This window comes from Aethalodelphis obliquidens, unplaced genomic scaffold (genome assembly GCF_003676395.1).
Source record: "Aethalodelphis obliquidens isolate GAN/ISIS:26980383/991018 unplaced genomic scaffold, ASM367639v1 scaffold27, whole genome shotgun sequence".
Taxonomy (NCBI): Eukaryota; Metazoa; Chordata; class Mammalia; order Artiodactyla; family Delphinidae; genus Aethalodelphis; species Aethalodelphis obliquidens.
In genome coordinates this window covers 8,093,295-8,106,676 of record NW_020837971.1, presented here as the reverse complement: position 1 = coordinate 8,106,676, position 13,382 = coordinate 8,093,295, and the positions used below count along the sequence as shown (strand labels likewise).

The 13,382-nt window shown below is 47.7% G+C and overlaps 1 protein-coding gene and 1 long non-coding RNA gene across 2 annotated transcripts in view; one reads left to right on the top strand and one right to left on the bottom strand.

The window, feature by feature from the left end:
• The window catches only part of CDHR3 (cadherin related family member 3), a 57,625-nt gene that overhangs the window by 3,584 nt on the left and 40,659 nt on the right, over positions 1 to 13,382 (bottom strand). Inside the window, exons 11-17 of the mRNA XM_027123885.1 lie at positions 12,018 to 12,244; positions 9,541 to 9,712; positions 7,741 to 7,991; positions 5,843 to 6,024; positions 3,770 to 3,783; positions 2,551 to 2,582; positions 769 to 817 (exon numbers count right to left, since the gene is read on the bottom strand). Of these exons, the coding sequence (XP_026979686.1) occupies positions 769 to 817; positions 2,551 to 2,582; positions 3,770 to 3,783; positions 5,843 to 6,024; positions 7,741 to 7,991; positions 9,541 to 9,712; positions 12,018 to 12,244 (927 nt within the window). The remainder of the gene's footprint in view (positions 1 to 768; positions 818 to 2,550; positions 2,583 to 3,769; positions 3,784 to 5,842; positions 6,025 to 7,740; positions 7,992 to 9,540; positions 9,713 to 12,017; positions 12,245 to 13,382) is intronic.
• Positions 3,604 to 13,382, top strand: part of LOC113629459 (uncharacterized) — a 45,371-nt gene continuing 35,592 nt past the window's right edge. The window contains exons 1-2 of the long non-coding RNA XR_003436551.1: positions 3,604 to 3,749; positions 5,865 to 6,009. This is a non-coding gene — a long non-coding RNA (uncharacterized LOC113629459). The remainder of the gene's footprint in view (positions 3,750 to 5,864; positions 6,010 to 13,382) is intronic.

Sequence of the window (13,382 nt, the reverse complement as noted above, 5' to 3'; positions counted from 1 at the left end):
ACAAGTACCTAATAATAGAGGGAAATTTAATTCCAGCAGCAGCGGCAGCCTGTCCTGGAGAGGAGCCATCCTCCCTCTGAGGAGGACCAAGCGGAGCCGTTCGCATGTGAGGGTGGCAGGGAGCCAACGCACTTGCCTCCCGAATTTGGTTTCCTTCCCTTTATTCACGTCTATAATTGAGCCTTTGTAAGTGAAGGGATGTGTGTAAAGGAGCTAAATTTGGAGCTGATTTCATGGGGGTGATGAGAGCTCTGGAGGCCAGCTTTACCTTATGTTCATCTTGCTGTCCAAGAAGGAATTCTTGGCCCTGATCGAGGAAAAAAAGAAGCCAAGCTTGCCATTTCTCCATATCTCTCATTACCAATAGGATGGTGTTTAGAAGCATTCAGAAAGGATGAGGCAGGTGGGGGGAGGTTGAGTCCCAGTGAGCAGAAGACACAGTGGGTTACTGAATTCACCAATTCCCTGAACTGGCCTGTGATTCAGGGAGGGAGGCTGGACAGAGGCGTGGCCCTTGAGTGGGACCCTTTAGGTGGAAACCTGCTGAGGCCTCACACGTGATCATGTGCTTGAGTGTCTACAAGCCAGCTCTGTTTTGAGCCGATCTCACGTTGCGGTGCCGCCTGGAAGTATCAGCACTGTGTAGGCCCGACAACCAAACGCACTGGCAGACTGAGTGAAGAGCAGGACGTGGGATATGGTCCTTCATGACTCCACCAGCCTGGAATATGATCAGTGCCCTTACGGACGACACTGCCACTTAATTACCTGGGTCTGCGGCTTCTCCATCAAAGACAGTGTTCATCTGGATTGTTTCCTAAGGAAAAGAAAGAGACGGCTTCAAGCACAGCCCTACACTCCTCCCCCCAGGAGAGGCTGCTCTTCCTTACAGCCCAGGTTCCTTACCCAGGACCTTCCTGACATTTATTTATTCAGTAGGCACTGTGCTAGATGCTCGGGACACATCGGTGAACAAGGCAGGGCTGGTTACCGCCCGCCCAAAGCTTGCCATCAAGCAGGGGCCATTGACAAAGAGGCACTGCAGTTTACTGTGATAAAGCCTGTGATGGGGGAATATAGGATGCTACGGGGGCGTGGGGGAACAGGGGTGGGAAAAGGACATTTAATGCAGACTTGGGGGGTAGGAAAGCATCCTGAGTAAACGCCATCTAAGCTGCACAGAAGGAAGAGCAGAAATGCCACGCAGCACCGGCCAAGATCGACATCACCTACACGGGATCTGCCAGGCAGATGTTACGTGCAGAGCAGGCACAGATGAGTCAGCCTAGGCCAATGCAGCGCTGCCTCCGGGCCTGGCCTGCCTCACCTAAGCCTGGTGTTCCCCACCTTATTCTTTCTCCTGACCTGTACTCTGTGCCGCCCTCCAGGACCTGACCTCTGCCCCCTGGAAACACCCCCTTCCCTCACACGGTGCCCTCCAACGACGCCGTTCTTCAGCACACTCACGAGGACGGTGTTGGGAGTTTAATGGGCCTTTGACCCCCGTTTGCATCACATAAGCCGTTACCTACTCACTTGCCCACAGCTCCCCTCTGTGAAAACAGAAGGAATCGAGATGTACAGCTTTCCTCCACTTGATCAACTCAGAAGCTGCACTTTTTACGGCCAGGGGGATTGATTTATTTAATCGACGAATTTAACTCTACATATGTCTCAGTCTCTGAGTGTCATCATCAAGGGTACTTGCCTTAGGCAATAATAAGACCCAGGAGACAGGAGATCACCCCTTCCTCCTGTTTGCAGACCAGTGCTTATAAGCACTTAGGAGACTGGCCTGAAGCGATACTTCGTCCGCGTCCTGCCTGTCATTTCCCAAATTCATGGATCTTAGATCATAACAAAGTCCTATTATTAGGGGTTAGGGGAGACCTGGGAGGGGGTCACCTTCAAGTTCCGTCACTTCCAGTGGGTGGATCAGGTTCAGTGAAAGAAAACTCAGGAGGTCACGTGAGGAGGTAACTCCCCAGCTGTCCTGTGACACTTTGCATTTACATGACTCTTCATAATTTTCCCAGTATTTCCCCACCTGTTATCTCAGGGCAGCTGTTCTCACTCCCGTTCCACAGGTGAGGAATCTAAAGCTTAAAGAGGCCGAGGGAGTCCCTGAGGTCAAGGTCATATGGCCGAGAGGGCAGAGCCAGCCTCAGTCTCCCACTGTGCTCTTTTTCTATCACTTTTCCCTCAAGGTGTGGAAAAGCAAAGCAAAAGTAAATCCCATTGAAGGCTGAAGCACCAGTTCTGGTCTTTAAGCTCCTCTCCCCCTAACTCACTCTCCCGGAGAACTAGTGTAGATAATAAACACCACTATTCAATATTTATGAAATCCAGTTCTTCTGCAAATATAGCAGCAGACAGGTTCAGTGGAGGGAACAAATTCTATCAGGAGCTCGTCACACAGCAGTCTGCTCCAGTGGCCAGATACAAGCATCTCCCTGAATGATAAACACCCCTGTGGGACTGTGGCAAGACGGCCGGGGGGAGACCAGAGCCCCTCCCCAACCCGGCGCCCCCGGGGCCAGCCAGCCTCACCACCACCGCCTCTCTCTTTGTGTTCTTCATTTCTGCAGGCAAGAGGACAGACAAGAGTTAAGCTTCTTGGACACTAAATTGACCTTAAAATTTTACCCCTACAAAGAGATCTCTCTTAAGCAGGATTTGAGCTTAGTATTGCAGGCATAGCAAAGAATTTTCTGTCTCTAGACATGTTTGTTGACCTCCTTCCACCTTCTCAGAAACACACACACTCTCATAATACACCATTAAAAATTTTTAATTCTTTTTCCAGCTTATTGTCATTACTGGAAACTAGGTTTTAAATGGCTTTATAGGTAAAAAAGAAAGAGGGGGTTGCTACCTTTGTTTCTCATCTGAGGATTCTTTGCGTCCATTCCTTATGCCCTTTTTACAAAGTAACTAGGATGGGAGATAGTTTGTGAAAAATCTCATTTTTTAGAATTATCTCATTCGATATGATCAATAACCACTGTAGTTAAATTTCTAACCCTGCTGAGATATCCCTTGTGCATGTCAGATGCACACACCTATGGCTGGAGTGATTAGAACAATCATTTTTCAAAAACACTCTTTCCGGTTCTTTGTCCTGTCTCTCCCCATAGCTTGGAGTCTCCCTGAGACCACAGCTTTGGAGACAGTGGTGATGTCTCCTCAGATAGGCCTTGCTCATTTCACCAACGCCCTGAAATCACTCAGCTCTCCCAGCCCATCTGACTGCACCCAGCCCCGATTTCTAACTACCCTAACCTAAGTAACATGTGAGAATGTTCAAATGCATCACAATCTGAGAATAAAGTATCATTTGTTCTTTAAAAAGAGGCATCTGTCTAACACAGGGCACTAGCTGTCCTCAGGAGGGGTCACCCCCTCTGTGTGTAGCAGCAAGTAGATTCTGTGTTTAACTCACGGAGAATTCTCCATTCCTGACCCGCTTGGTGGGGAGCAGACCTTTAGGTGCTGATGTGAAGCTGATTGGAGGTGACTCAGTAAGGAACAGGCAGGACCGAATGAGACCCAAGCGGGCCAACGGTCCCATGCACCCTGCCCTGCCCTCCCCTTCCTCCAGCTACGTCCGACCTCTGTTTCGTTCCATCCACAGATGATGTGGCGGAAAACCCACCAACACAGGACTGTGCCCTGATTCTCCACCGAGTTGGAACCCTTTTATGTAGTACAACAGAGCAAGCAAAAAACAATAACAGCAACAAACAAAGGTAATCGGCACCGTACATACCTACTTTCTTCACCCTGTATCGGGGGAGAAGGGATGGACAAGAATTAACCTGAGAGCACTCTGCCCTGGTACACACGTGACAACATGGGGGCCTTTGGGCAACTGTGTTCCCCGGGATTCAGGGGTCGATTGAAAGAGGGACCAGGGCAGGGGACTAAAATGCAGAATGGGCTCCCAGCCCTGCTCCATCACTGCTGGGTTGGGACTAAGGAGGCTTAGGAGTTTGATAAGTTTGAAAACTATTGCTTTAGAGAACTTCAGGGAACCTATTTTCTCTGACAACACTGAGTGAGGGCATGACGACCCCATCAGACGGCCCAGCGATTCTTCCTGCCTGGTTTTCCTCCCCAGTAACCATCTGAGCAGAAGATTTGACCCACAGTGGGAAGGTTCGATGACTAGCAGTTAAACCCTGGCTTCCTGTAATGTGAAGAGCTGGACACCTGGACTCTTAAGACCCTTCATTCTGTGACTCTAATTTTATTCTCTGCTATGGGACAAATATTGGTTGCCATATGGTACAACAAATTGCCAGAGAGGCCAGGTCTGAGTCTGAATCACTAGCTAGTTTTTTAAAAGTCAACCACGTTGAAAACAATATGTAGAAGGTAACTGAAGCCACCAGGTTCAAGGCGCACATTTGACTATAAATTGAATGTGAGTTGCAGTGTCCAGTATTGGATTACTTCCTTTAAGAACTTCTGCCCAAATCCCATTACAGAGCACTGCCATCCTTACAAGCTTAAGCATCACTCTTTTGGAGCTGGTTTTTTTTTCTCAAATCAATTTGTGAGTATAGTCCAAATAAAAAGACCTTTTTAAATTTCAGCAGATGCTCAAGGATTTCTTACCTTGAAGTCAAGGTTGCCAATAGCAACGAATGCCCCCAATAAATATGGCAAAATGCAATGCACATCTTTATGCTAATACTTATACTTTTATACAGCCTTTCATCCATAGATTTTAAATTATTTGACAGTAGTAGTTAATCTTCAAAATACCTTTAAATGGCACATGAGTCTTATCACCCCTTCTTTTTGCCGGTGAGAAATTCCAAAATTCAAGTTCCAATACCTCAAGATACTTGGGTGTACAGAGCTAAACTTAGAATCTAGAATCCTAAGCTCACTGGGACTCAGCCATGAAAAATCATGCAACAAGATTAAAAAAAAAAATAGTGTATTAAGCATTTACTCCACATCAGGAACAGTGCTAAGTGGTTCCTTTGCATTTGCTCATTTAATTGTTTGGTTTTCAAATAAAGAAATTGAGATTCACAGAGGTTGTCACTTGCCCAAAGCCATATACCCAGAAAATGGCAGACCCAAGATTTGAACCTCAACCTTATCTGACTCCAAAGCCCAGGCTCAGAACCATCACGTTCTCACTGTGAGAGCTACTAAGACTCAAGAAACTGGCTCTGGGGAAGCTTGTAACAATTTGATGCTTTCTCCACTTTACTCTAGTACCTCCCTTTAGCCAGTAAAAGACACTCTGCAGAGCGTCACCGAAAGAGGCATATAAGTGAGCAGGTGAGCATCCCAGGGAGAGGAAGCAGGCCTGCGTTTACAGCCCTTGAGAGGGCCACACGCAAAAGAACAATGATTATTTAGTCACACCAGAGCCCAGTTCAGTCACTGGAGCCAAAAGCTTAATTCCCTTATTCCTTTTTATGCTTCTTCTAATTCCATCCCATCCTTTAAATATTCCACAAATAACAGCACGGCATATTCTACTACTACTCACAACCGGCCTTGTTTCTGGAGCTTTTATCCAGGACAAGATCACCAAGAGGCTGAAGCCCTGATTTCATTGAGAACTCATCAAGTATGGGGCAGGTGCCAGGGAAAAGCAAAGGAACAGTTTCCTGGCCCGGCAGGTGATGAAGGGGGTCCACCAGGACAAGGGGAGCTGGGACGTCTCCCCGGTAGCTCCGTTTCCTTTCTTCATTCCAGGCACCCTCTCTACCCTGTGGAGAAATCCCAACTGTCTCCTTTTCCTTCTCCTGGCATCACCAGAGGCAGTATCCTCCGAAAGGAAATGGGGGAAGGGCCCAGCCCACTGGCAACTTACAGAGGTTTCTTGTGCTTCCCAGCCTTGCAGGGACAGTGTCTGTGGATGGCTTTGGCCAATAGGATGATCAGGGACACCAGGAGACCCAGAAGCAGCATGGAGCCCAAAGTGATGACAAAAGGCACATACCAGGCCGATGGAGAATACACGTTCTTCCTCAGGATCCGGTAGGTGATCCTGGGCTTGAATGACAGAAGAGGGAGATGAGTGGAGGCTGGTAGTCTTTGACATCAGAACCCTCTCACGTTGGGTGGTTGAATGTTCATCCTGCTTTTTGTTCTTGCTCTAAAGGTCGGACATCTGTGTGCTCATCGTTCTCACTCTTCAACCCATCACCTTATTTATAGTCTTGTCAGATGTCCTTAGACCAAAACCCAGAAAATGTAGGGAACTGGAGAGCAACTCTAGGCCTAATTTCATTCTCTTTCTTCTCCTTCCTCAAAGCTAAAAATTCCATTGGCTTTTTTTCCCTGCCAAATCATGGCATAAGCTAGGGACTAATATAGCTATTGTCTCTCACTGGGAAGGCATGAGCCGTGAAAGTTGGGGTTTTTTGTTTCTTTTTTTTTAAACACTTTGTAAGCTTCTCAGTGTTCAGTCACTGCCAGCTGTGCTGCCAGCTGAGCAGGCTGTTATCACAGTGAGACCTCAAGTTCAGCATTTGCTTCCCAGAGAGGGAGACTGATAACAAAAAGTTATGGAGATTTCCAGGTTGGAGATGTCAGAGCTGGGTTGTGTTGTAAGTTGCAGAAAGGTGGCAATTCCTTACTTGGGGCACCTACTGGCTCCTACCACAACTGAAAGCCCTTCAAGTCACCTAATGCCTCCATTCATTGGGGGTAATATTGACTCCAGCCCACAGGAAAGGAATATTAAGCAGCTCTTGGTAAGACTCTGAGAAGCAGGATTTGACCACCTGTCACAGGTGGCTTTCTGAGGTTCTGGTTCCTTTTCCTCTGGCATACTCCAAGTATGGGGCTGCTTTTCTTCCTACTGTTTATGACAGTCTGTAGGTAGTTTACTAATTTGCACACCTGTTTGTAATCCGTCTCCCCCTCTAGATCAGAGACTCTAAAACTTTAGTGCAATCAGAATGGCCTGGAAGGCTTGTTAAAAACACAGATGGTTGGGTCCCACACCACAGTTTCTAATCCAGTAGGTCTGGGGATTTGGTGAGGACTCCAGGTTTCAACATCCTTCCCTGGAAGTCGTAGTGATGATCATGGTTGGATGAGGTATAACTTTAGTGTTCCGGGGTGGGCTCAAGAATTTGCTTTTCTAACTAGTTTCCAGGTGATGCTGCTGCTGCTGTTGGTCTGGGGACCACTCTTGAGAACCACTAACCTATACTATAAGCTCCATGAGAGAGCAGAGATAATTTCTGGCTTATTCACCAAAGTGCTTGGCATATTATAGGTATTAAATCAATATCTGCAGATTGAATAAATGGATTTCTTTTTGGAGTGGGTGGGGAGTAGGGTATAGACTGACAAATGGTGACTCTTGAAAAGAAGTAGAGAAGAGCATCTGGCAGCTAGCTGCTCTCATGGACACGGACTTGTATTGGCTCTTAAGAGCAAGCAGAGAAGGGCTTGTGAAGGCAGCAACATGTCCATACCCTGGATGGGCAATGCCTGATCTATCACAAGTCTGTGCATATGTGTACCTCCTTCTTTACCAGACTAGGAAATGTCAGTGGTTCTATAAGCCCAAGGTCTCACCCAGATTTTTTCTACCACCCAGTGACTATTCCGATCCAGCCCACGGTTGGCGTTTCTGGCAACATCCTAACACCTCAACTCTTTTCAGTCCACCCCACATTTCTCCTAGGTCAAGGGGCTCCATCAACATCAGTTACAAGGGATGTAACTGGGAAGTCCATCTCCCAAAACCCTTACCCTGGGGGTTGTGGTGACAGTCGTGGTTGGGTAAGGAATGACACTAATGCTCAGGGTCACTGTGCTTGTTTCAACAAGAGCTGCAGCTCTCTTCCTGTCGGACAGCAAGTTGTCATCAGTTATGTAGACAAGTAGTTTGTAGTTCCAGATCTTATCAAGCCCACTAGCATAGTCAAAGCGAGTCGCGAGGATCAGGCTTGTAACGTTGGACCCGGCGTTAGGAGAGAAGGTGAAATGACTGTTGATGTTCCCTAAATGAGATTCGATGCAAGGATTTTGGGAATAGGAAGAAAAGAGCATGAGAAATAAGGGTTAGAAGAAAACTACATTCAGTCTTTTTCTTAAACATCCCACCTCAGGTGTAGACTACTTCTGATGTACCAGGGTGGGGGCAGTGACAGGATATGGGCCTTAACAGCACCAGAGATTTCATGAGTACAGAGAGACTCTGGCTTACAACCAGTGTGGCTGCAATGAAAATGAGAGTAGAAAAGGGCACCAGCACAGGTGTCCAGGGAGAATGGCCGCCACCGCGCTGAGCATCAGGCAGGGAGCTAGCAATCCTGCTGCGGCCAATGCTCATCGTCAGCATTAACTTGGTAACAATGTGTAAGTCACGCTCAGACCAATCAGTGGGCGGCAAGAGGGAAGAGGGGGCCACGTCCCTAGCCATGGGCCAAGTTCATTGCACGCTTTTCATGAAACCGGGCTGGTCACACCCGTGACGGATGTCCCTGGAGTCCCCCAAAGGAAGGTGTGTCCTGGGCTGGCAGGGACAGTAGTCCCCACCCCCACCTCCCCAGCGGCTCGTCTGGGGCTGCAGGCTCACAGCTTAGGGAGCCCAGAGCAGAGAAGCTGCCCGCCCAAGCAGCTCTTGTTCATTCCCCCGGTGGCTGCAGACTCACTACCAACTAAAAACCAGTAAATGGACCAGGGGATGATGCAGTTTTACTCCCGAGCAACGAAGTGCCCCATAAAGGCCTGAGGGTTCTCAGTATGGATTGTTCCCATCTCCGGCCACTGCAGTCTTGAGGTGGGCTCTGCCCCTGGGTTTTGTGACACAGCCTGCTCGAGAGGCTTCCTGCTGTTCCAGTTCCGGCTCTGCCAGGGCTCAGCAGGCGGCGGAGCTGGCTTTTCAGTCTTTCACGTGAAACTGCTCTGCTTGTTTGGGTTTAAATCCCTGGCCCCGGCACTTCATTAGATGAACTATTTTGGTCTCATTTCCATTGAGGGGTGCTCTTTTCTTTCCCTCCCACTATGGTATATTTTTAAAGAGAGAAAATCAATGGAGCAGAAGAGAATTCCTGAGGACGCGTTTCAAAATGCATTTAATCTATTTCATCTATTATTATTCAGAGAGAGGACTGGGATTCCCCTGCCCCCCCCCCCACCAACAAGCTTGCAGGAAAAGAGGTGGGGGAGGAGTTGGACTAAAAAAATGTTTTTAAACTACACTAATCTGATTCATGAATCCTACGACAGGCTGGGAATTGGGGGTGGGGGGGGCGGGTCACCATCAATGGGATTCACTGTTCCTTGGGCCTTTGGGCAGCCAGGTATGGGAGTCTGGGAAGAGTTAGGTGAGAAGGGGAAGCCAAGCGGGGGGCGGGGACTGGGAATTCCAGAACCATTTGACTCCTCACCCTTGGTTTCCTCATTCAAAACACCCCACCCCCTACACGCTGTGCCAGATCAGTGTGTGAGCTCAGACCCCCACCCCTTCTTCCTAAACAGCTGCTACAGCCCCCAACACCAGGAGCCCTCAGCAAGGGTCCAGGACCACTGACATCAATACCATACCTGAGCCAATGGAGTAACGAAAAGACCTGGGGCTGGAATCAAGGTCAGTACACGTGAGCTTGAAATTGTAAATATTTGTGCCAACTTTCAGATCCACTGGGATGGCCAGGAAGTACGAGTTTGGGGTACAGATTGGTTTTTCATCATTTTCTTCAATGATGTTCACAGTCACCTAGAGCAGCAGGAAAGTGGTCTCACTGAGTAGTTATCACTGAGCCCTTACTGTGTGCCACGCACTGGGCTGTGTGCTTTTTGTGAATTAGTGAGGTTTAACCTCATCCAAGATCGATAATATGTTTATTCCCATTTTACAGATGGGGAAGCTGAGGCTTAGGGAGATTAGGTAATTGACCTAAGGCCATTCAGTTGGTGAGTGGCAGAGCTGGGATTTGAACTTAGGTCTGTCTTACTCCAAGTCCTATGCTATTAACTTCTCTACTGTGTGTTGTGTGTGTACATGCACGTGTGCATAATATACGTAATAATACATTTCCACACCCCCACACACATATGCAGCTAGACACATGCGCTCACCCCCAGATGATGCTGAGTTGTTTTTCCGGTAACGATGATGGATTTACGGTGACCCTCCTGTGCTTCCTTGCTTGCTGCCCCTGTGAGTTGGAAGTTCTGTCTTTAACTTTGGAAGATCGAACAATGGCTCTCAACCATGGCTCCACTTTTTCTGGCCCTCTCCAGACCAAATGAATTGGACTCCCTGGAGGGTGGGGCGCAGGCCTGATTTTTTTTTTTTCTTCCTTGATTGATTGATTGGCTGACTTGGGTCTTCGTTGCTGTGCACTGGCTTCCTCTAGTTGCGGTGAGCGGGGTTTACTCTTTGTTGCGGTGCACGGGCTTCTCATTGCGGTGGCTTCTCTTGTGGAGCACAAGCACTAGGCGCGCGGGCTTCAGTAGTTGTGGCTCGCGGGCTCTAAGCTCAGGCTCAGTAGCTGTGGTGCACGGGCTTAGTTGCTCCGCGGCATGTGGGATCTTCCCGGACCAGGGCTCGAACCCGTGTCCTCTGCATTGTCAGGCGGATTCTTAACCACTGCGCCACCAGGGAAGTCCCCAGGCACGATTTTTATGTTCCCCAGCCGATTCTAATACTCAGCCAGGGTTGAGAACCAGTGGGATAGAAGGAGGCGACCTGGCTTAGCCGGGGTCTTGTGTGTAACCCGGGATCTCAGCACTGCACTGAGCCGGTGGCGCTGGCCTGCCACAATCAGGGGCCAGTCTGTTCTCTTTCATCACTGTCTTTTATGCCTGGTGAATTGGAATATGGACTGGGATGCCTGCCAGCACGGAATCACAGAATGTCAGCCCTGAAAGGGACTTATGTGATCATCACCCTTTTTAAAAGCTTATGAATTTTAGAGTCGTATTCATTCTACCTCTGAAATTTGGGGATTTCAGCTATTTCTGAGCCCAGGAGTAAATTGAAATGTTCTCTCTAGTTAGCTCCCAAAGTGGACTCCATTCATTCCTCTCAAAAACCCAAGCTAACAAACACGACAATTACCTTCAACTTAGCACATCTTTTTCTCAGCTAGCAATGCCAAGCCTTACACATCATTGAAAACATCGTCCCACTAATTCAAAGCAAGTCATCAGAGGAACTGGACTATTCAGGCATTGGGTTATGAGGTGACTCTCCATGTGTGAGAGAGAAATCAGGGTACAAAGATAAGCATTGCTCGGACCCCCTTGGCAAATTGGGATCAAAGTTGAGAAATGAACTCTGCCTCCTGACCCTGGACCAGTCATTCTATCACACAGGGCTGCCTGCCGCTAGCTGAGTTCATTTTGCCTTAGGCTTTTTCACTTTACTAACGGGAAAGACCAAGAAATAGTTTCCTCTTTGTGACCATCATATTACGCTCAAATATTCCTGACCACTGGCAGCACAGACCTGTCAAAGCCTGGCTCCTCAAAGCACGGCCATGGACCAGCTGCCTCGGCACCACTTGGAAGCATGTTATAAATGCAGGTTCTCAGGCCCTACTCAGACCTACTGACTCAGAAATGCACTTAACCAGATTCTCAACATCAGAGGTTACAAAGCAGCATAGCGCTGTGTCAAGCCAGATCATTTTAAGACCTATCCCATCTGGTATGATGGGTCTCAGGGTAGGAACAGGGTAAAACTACTTGGGGGCGATGCACAGCTACAGCCCACCTCAACAGCAAGGGGGGATTTAAGGGCAACAGGAGGAAGCTTGTCCCCCAGGGTGGCCATCCATCTCAGCGCTTCTCCCAGTCACCCATAAACGTGGGCTTACAGATGTCAATCTTTACTTCCTGGCACTGCTATGTGTGTCCGATTGTGCTGTCTGGGACACCCCTAGCCATTTCTTGTCATGTCTGCAGGAGGTGCCCTATTAAGATTCCTTATTGCTGCGGCCACACCTGGAGGGTGCCAGGGAGACCCGAAGTCAACCCCTTGGGCTGGTGTGAATGCACCAAACAGCCCCACTCACAGTGACTGAGCTGCTGTCCTCGCCGTTGGTGGCCTGGATTCTGAGAATATAGATGGGAGTTGTCTCGTAGTCTGCTTTAGTCACCAGCTGGAGTTCTCCCGTTTGGGGATTAATCCAAAATATGTTTGGGTAGTGCTGGCTGGCCCCTCCGGTGGAGATGGAGTACACGATGCCTCTCTGGGGGAAGTCTTTATCTGTCGCTTGCATCCGTCCAACCCGGGTTCTAGCTGGAAGAATAAAGTACCTGCGATTACCGCTGAGAATAATATCTGAGACTAGTCCTGCTTTGGGGGTGAGAGGAGGAATCAGGAGCAGACACTATCAGTGCCATGGGCGAAAGACTTTTGGGGGCCTCTTTGCTGTTCAAACTCTGTATGTTTTACATCTTTTAAATTCAAATTACACTAATGACACCCACTAGGAAACTGGCCGTATGATTCAAGCAGTACTGCGAAGTCTAAAAGACAATTCATACCCTCATATAGAGTCCAAGCACACCAATTATTACATGATCCTAACGCTGCAAAGAACCTTCACATATACATCTTTGCAGCAGTGTTGTCTTTTTTATTTTTCAAATTTTCTATATCGAGCATGGGTTGCTGTTACAAAACCAGACGAAAAACATGATTTTTAAAGGTTTAGCAACAGGATGATTGGAATATTTTTGATTTTTAAATCCTGTTCCATTTTGCTTATTTTGCAAGTCTTGTTGGTGGGCTGCTGGACTTCGGGCTTGCTTGTTTTATAGAAGTTCTTCCTCATAAATTATACTCCTCAAGGGCAGCATCTTCTCTTATTCAACTATATAGAACAGCACTACGTGCTTGACCCAGAGTAGGTGATTAATAATTGTAGCAAGATCTGTGAATTCATAAAAAACCTATTCCTGTTGCACTTATTATTCACTGGATAAGGCATAAGGAATCGACAGCGTTTTCTTCAGACCCTCTTTTTGTATTTTGTTTAAAATGTAATGTCAGGAAATGGAGCTCATCATCAAGAGAGAAAACGAAATGAAGAGGAGATCATTTTAGAGGGAGATTTTGGGGTTTGTTTTGTTTAGTTTTTAGTGTAGAAGTATACACAATCCAAGTCTCAAAGACTGTGGTGAGGTCTGATTATTCTAGAGTTAACAGTCTCCCCTTCACTGGGAGAGACGGGGAGAAACCCAGCTGGAGTGGGGAGGAACCTGCAGAAATCAAGGCATCCTAAAGGGTGGAAAAAGAGGCCTCCAGGGAATCCTTCAAAGGGAGAGAGAAAACATCTTTATTTTGTTTTTAAATGAAAGAAATCTAGAAATGGGAAGCCTTCTCTCTATTTTTAAATTTCAATTCTCTGAGTGAGCTGGATAAAAATCACAGT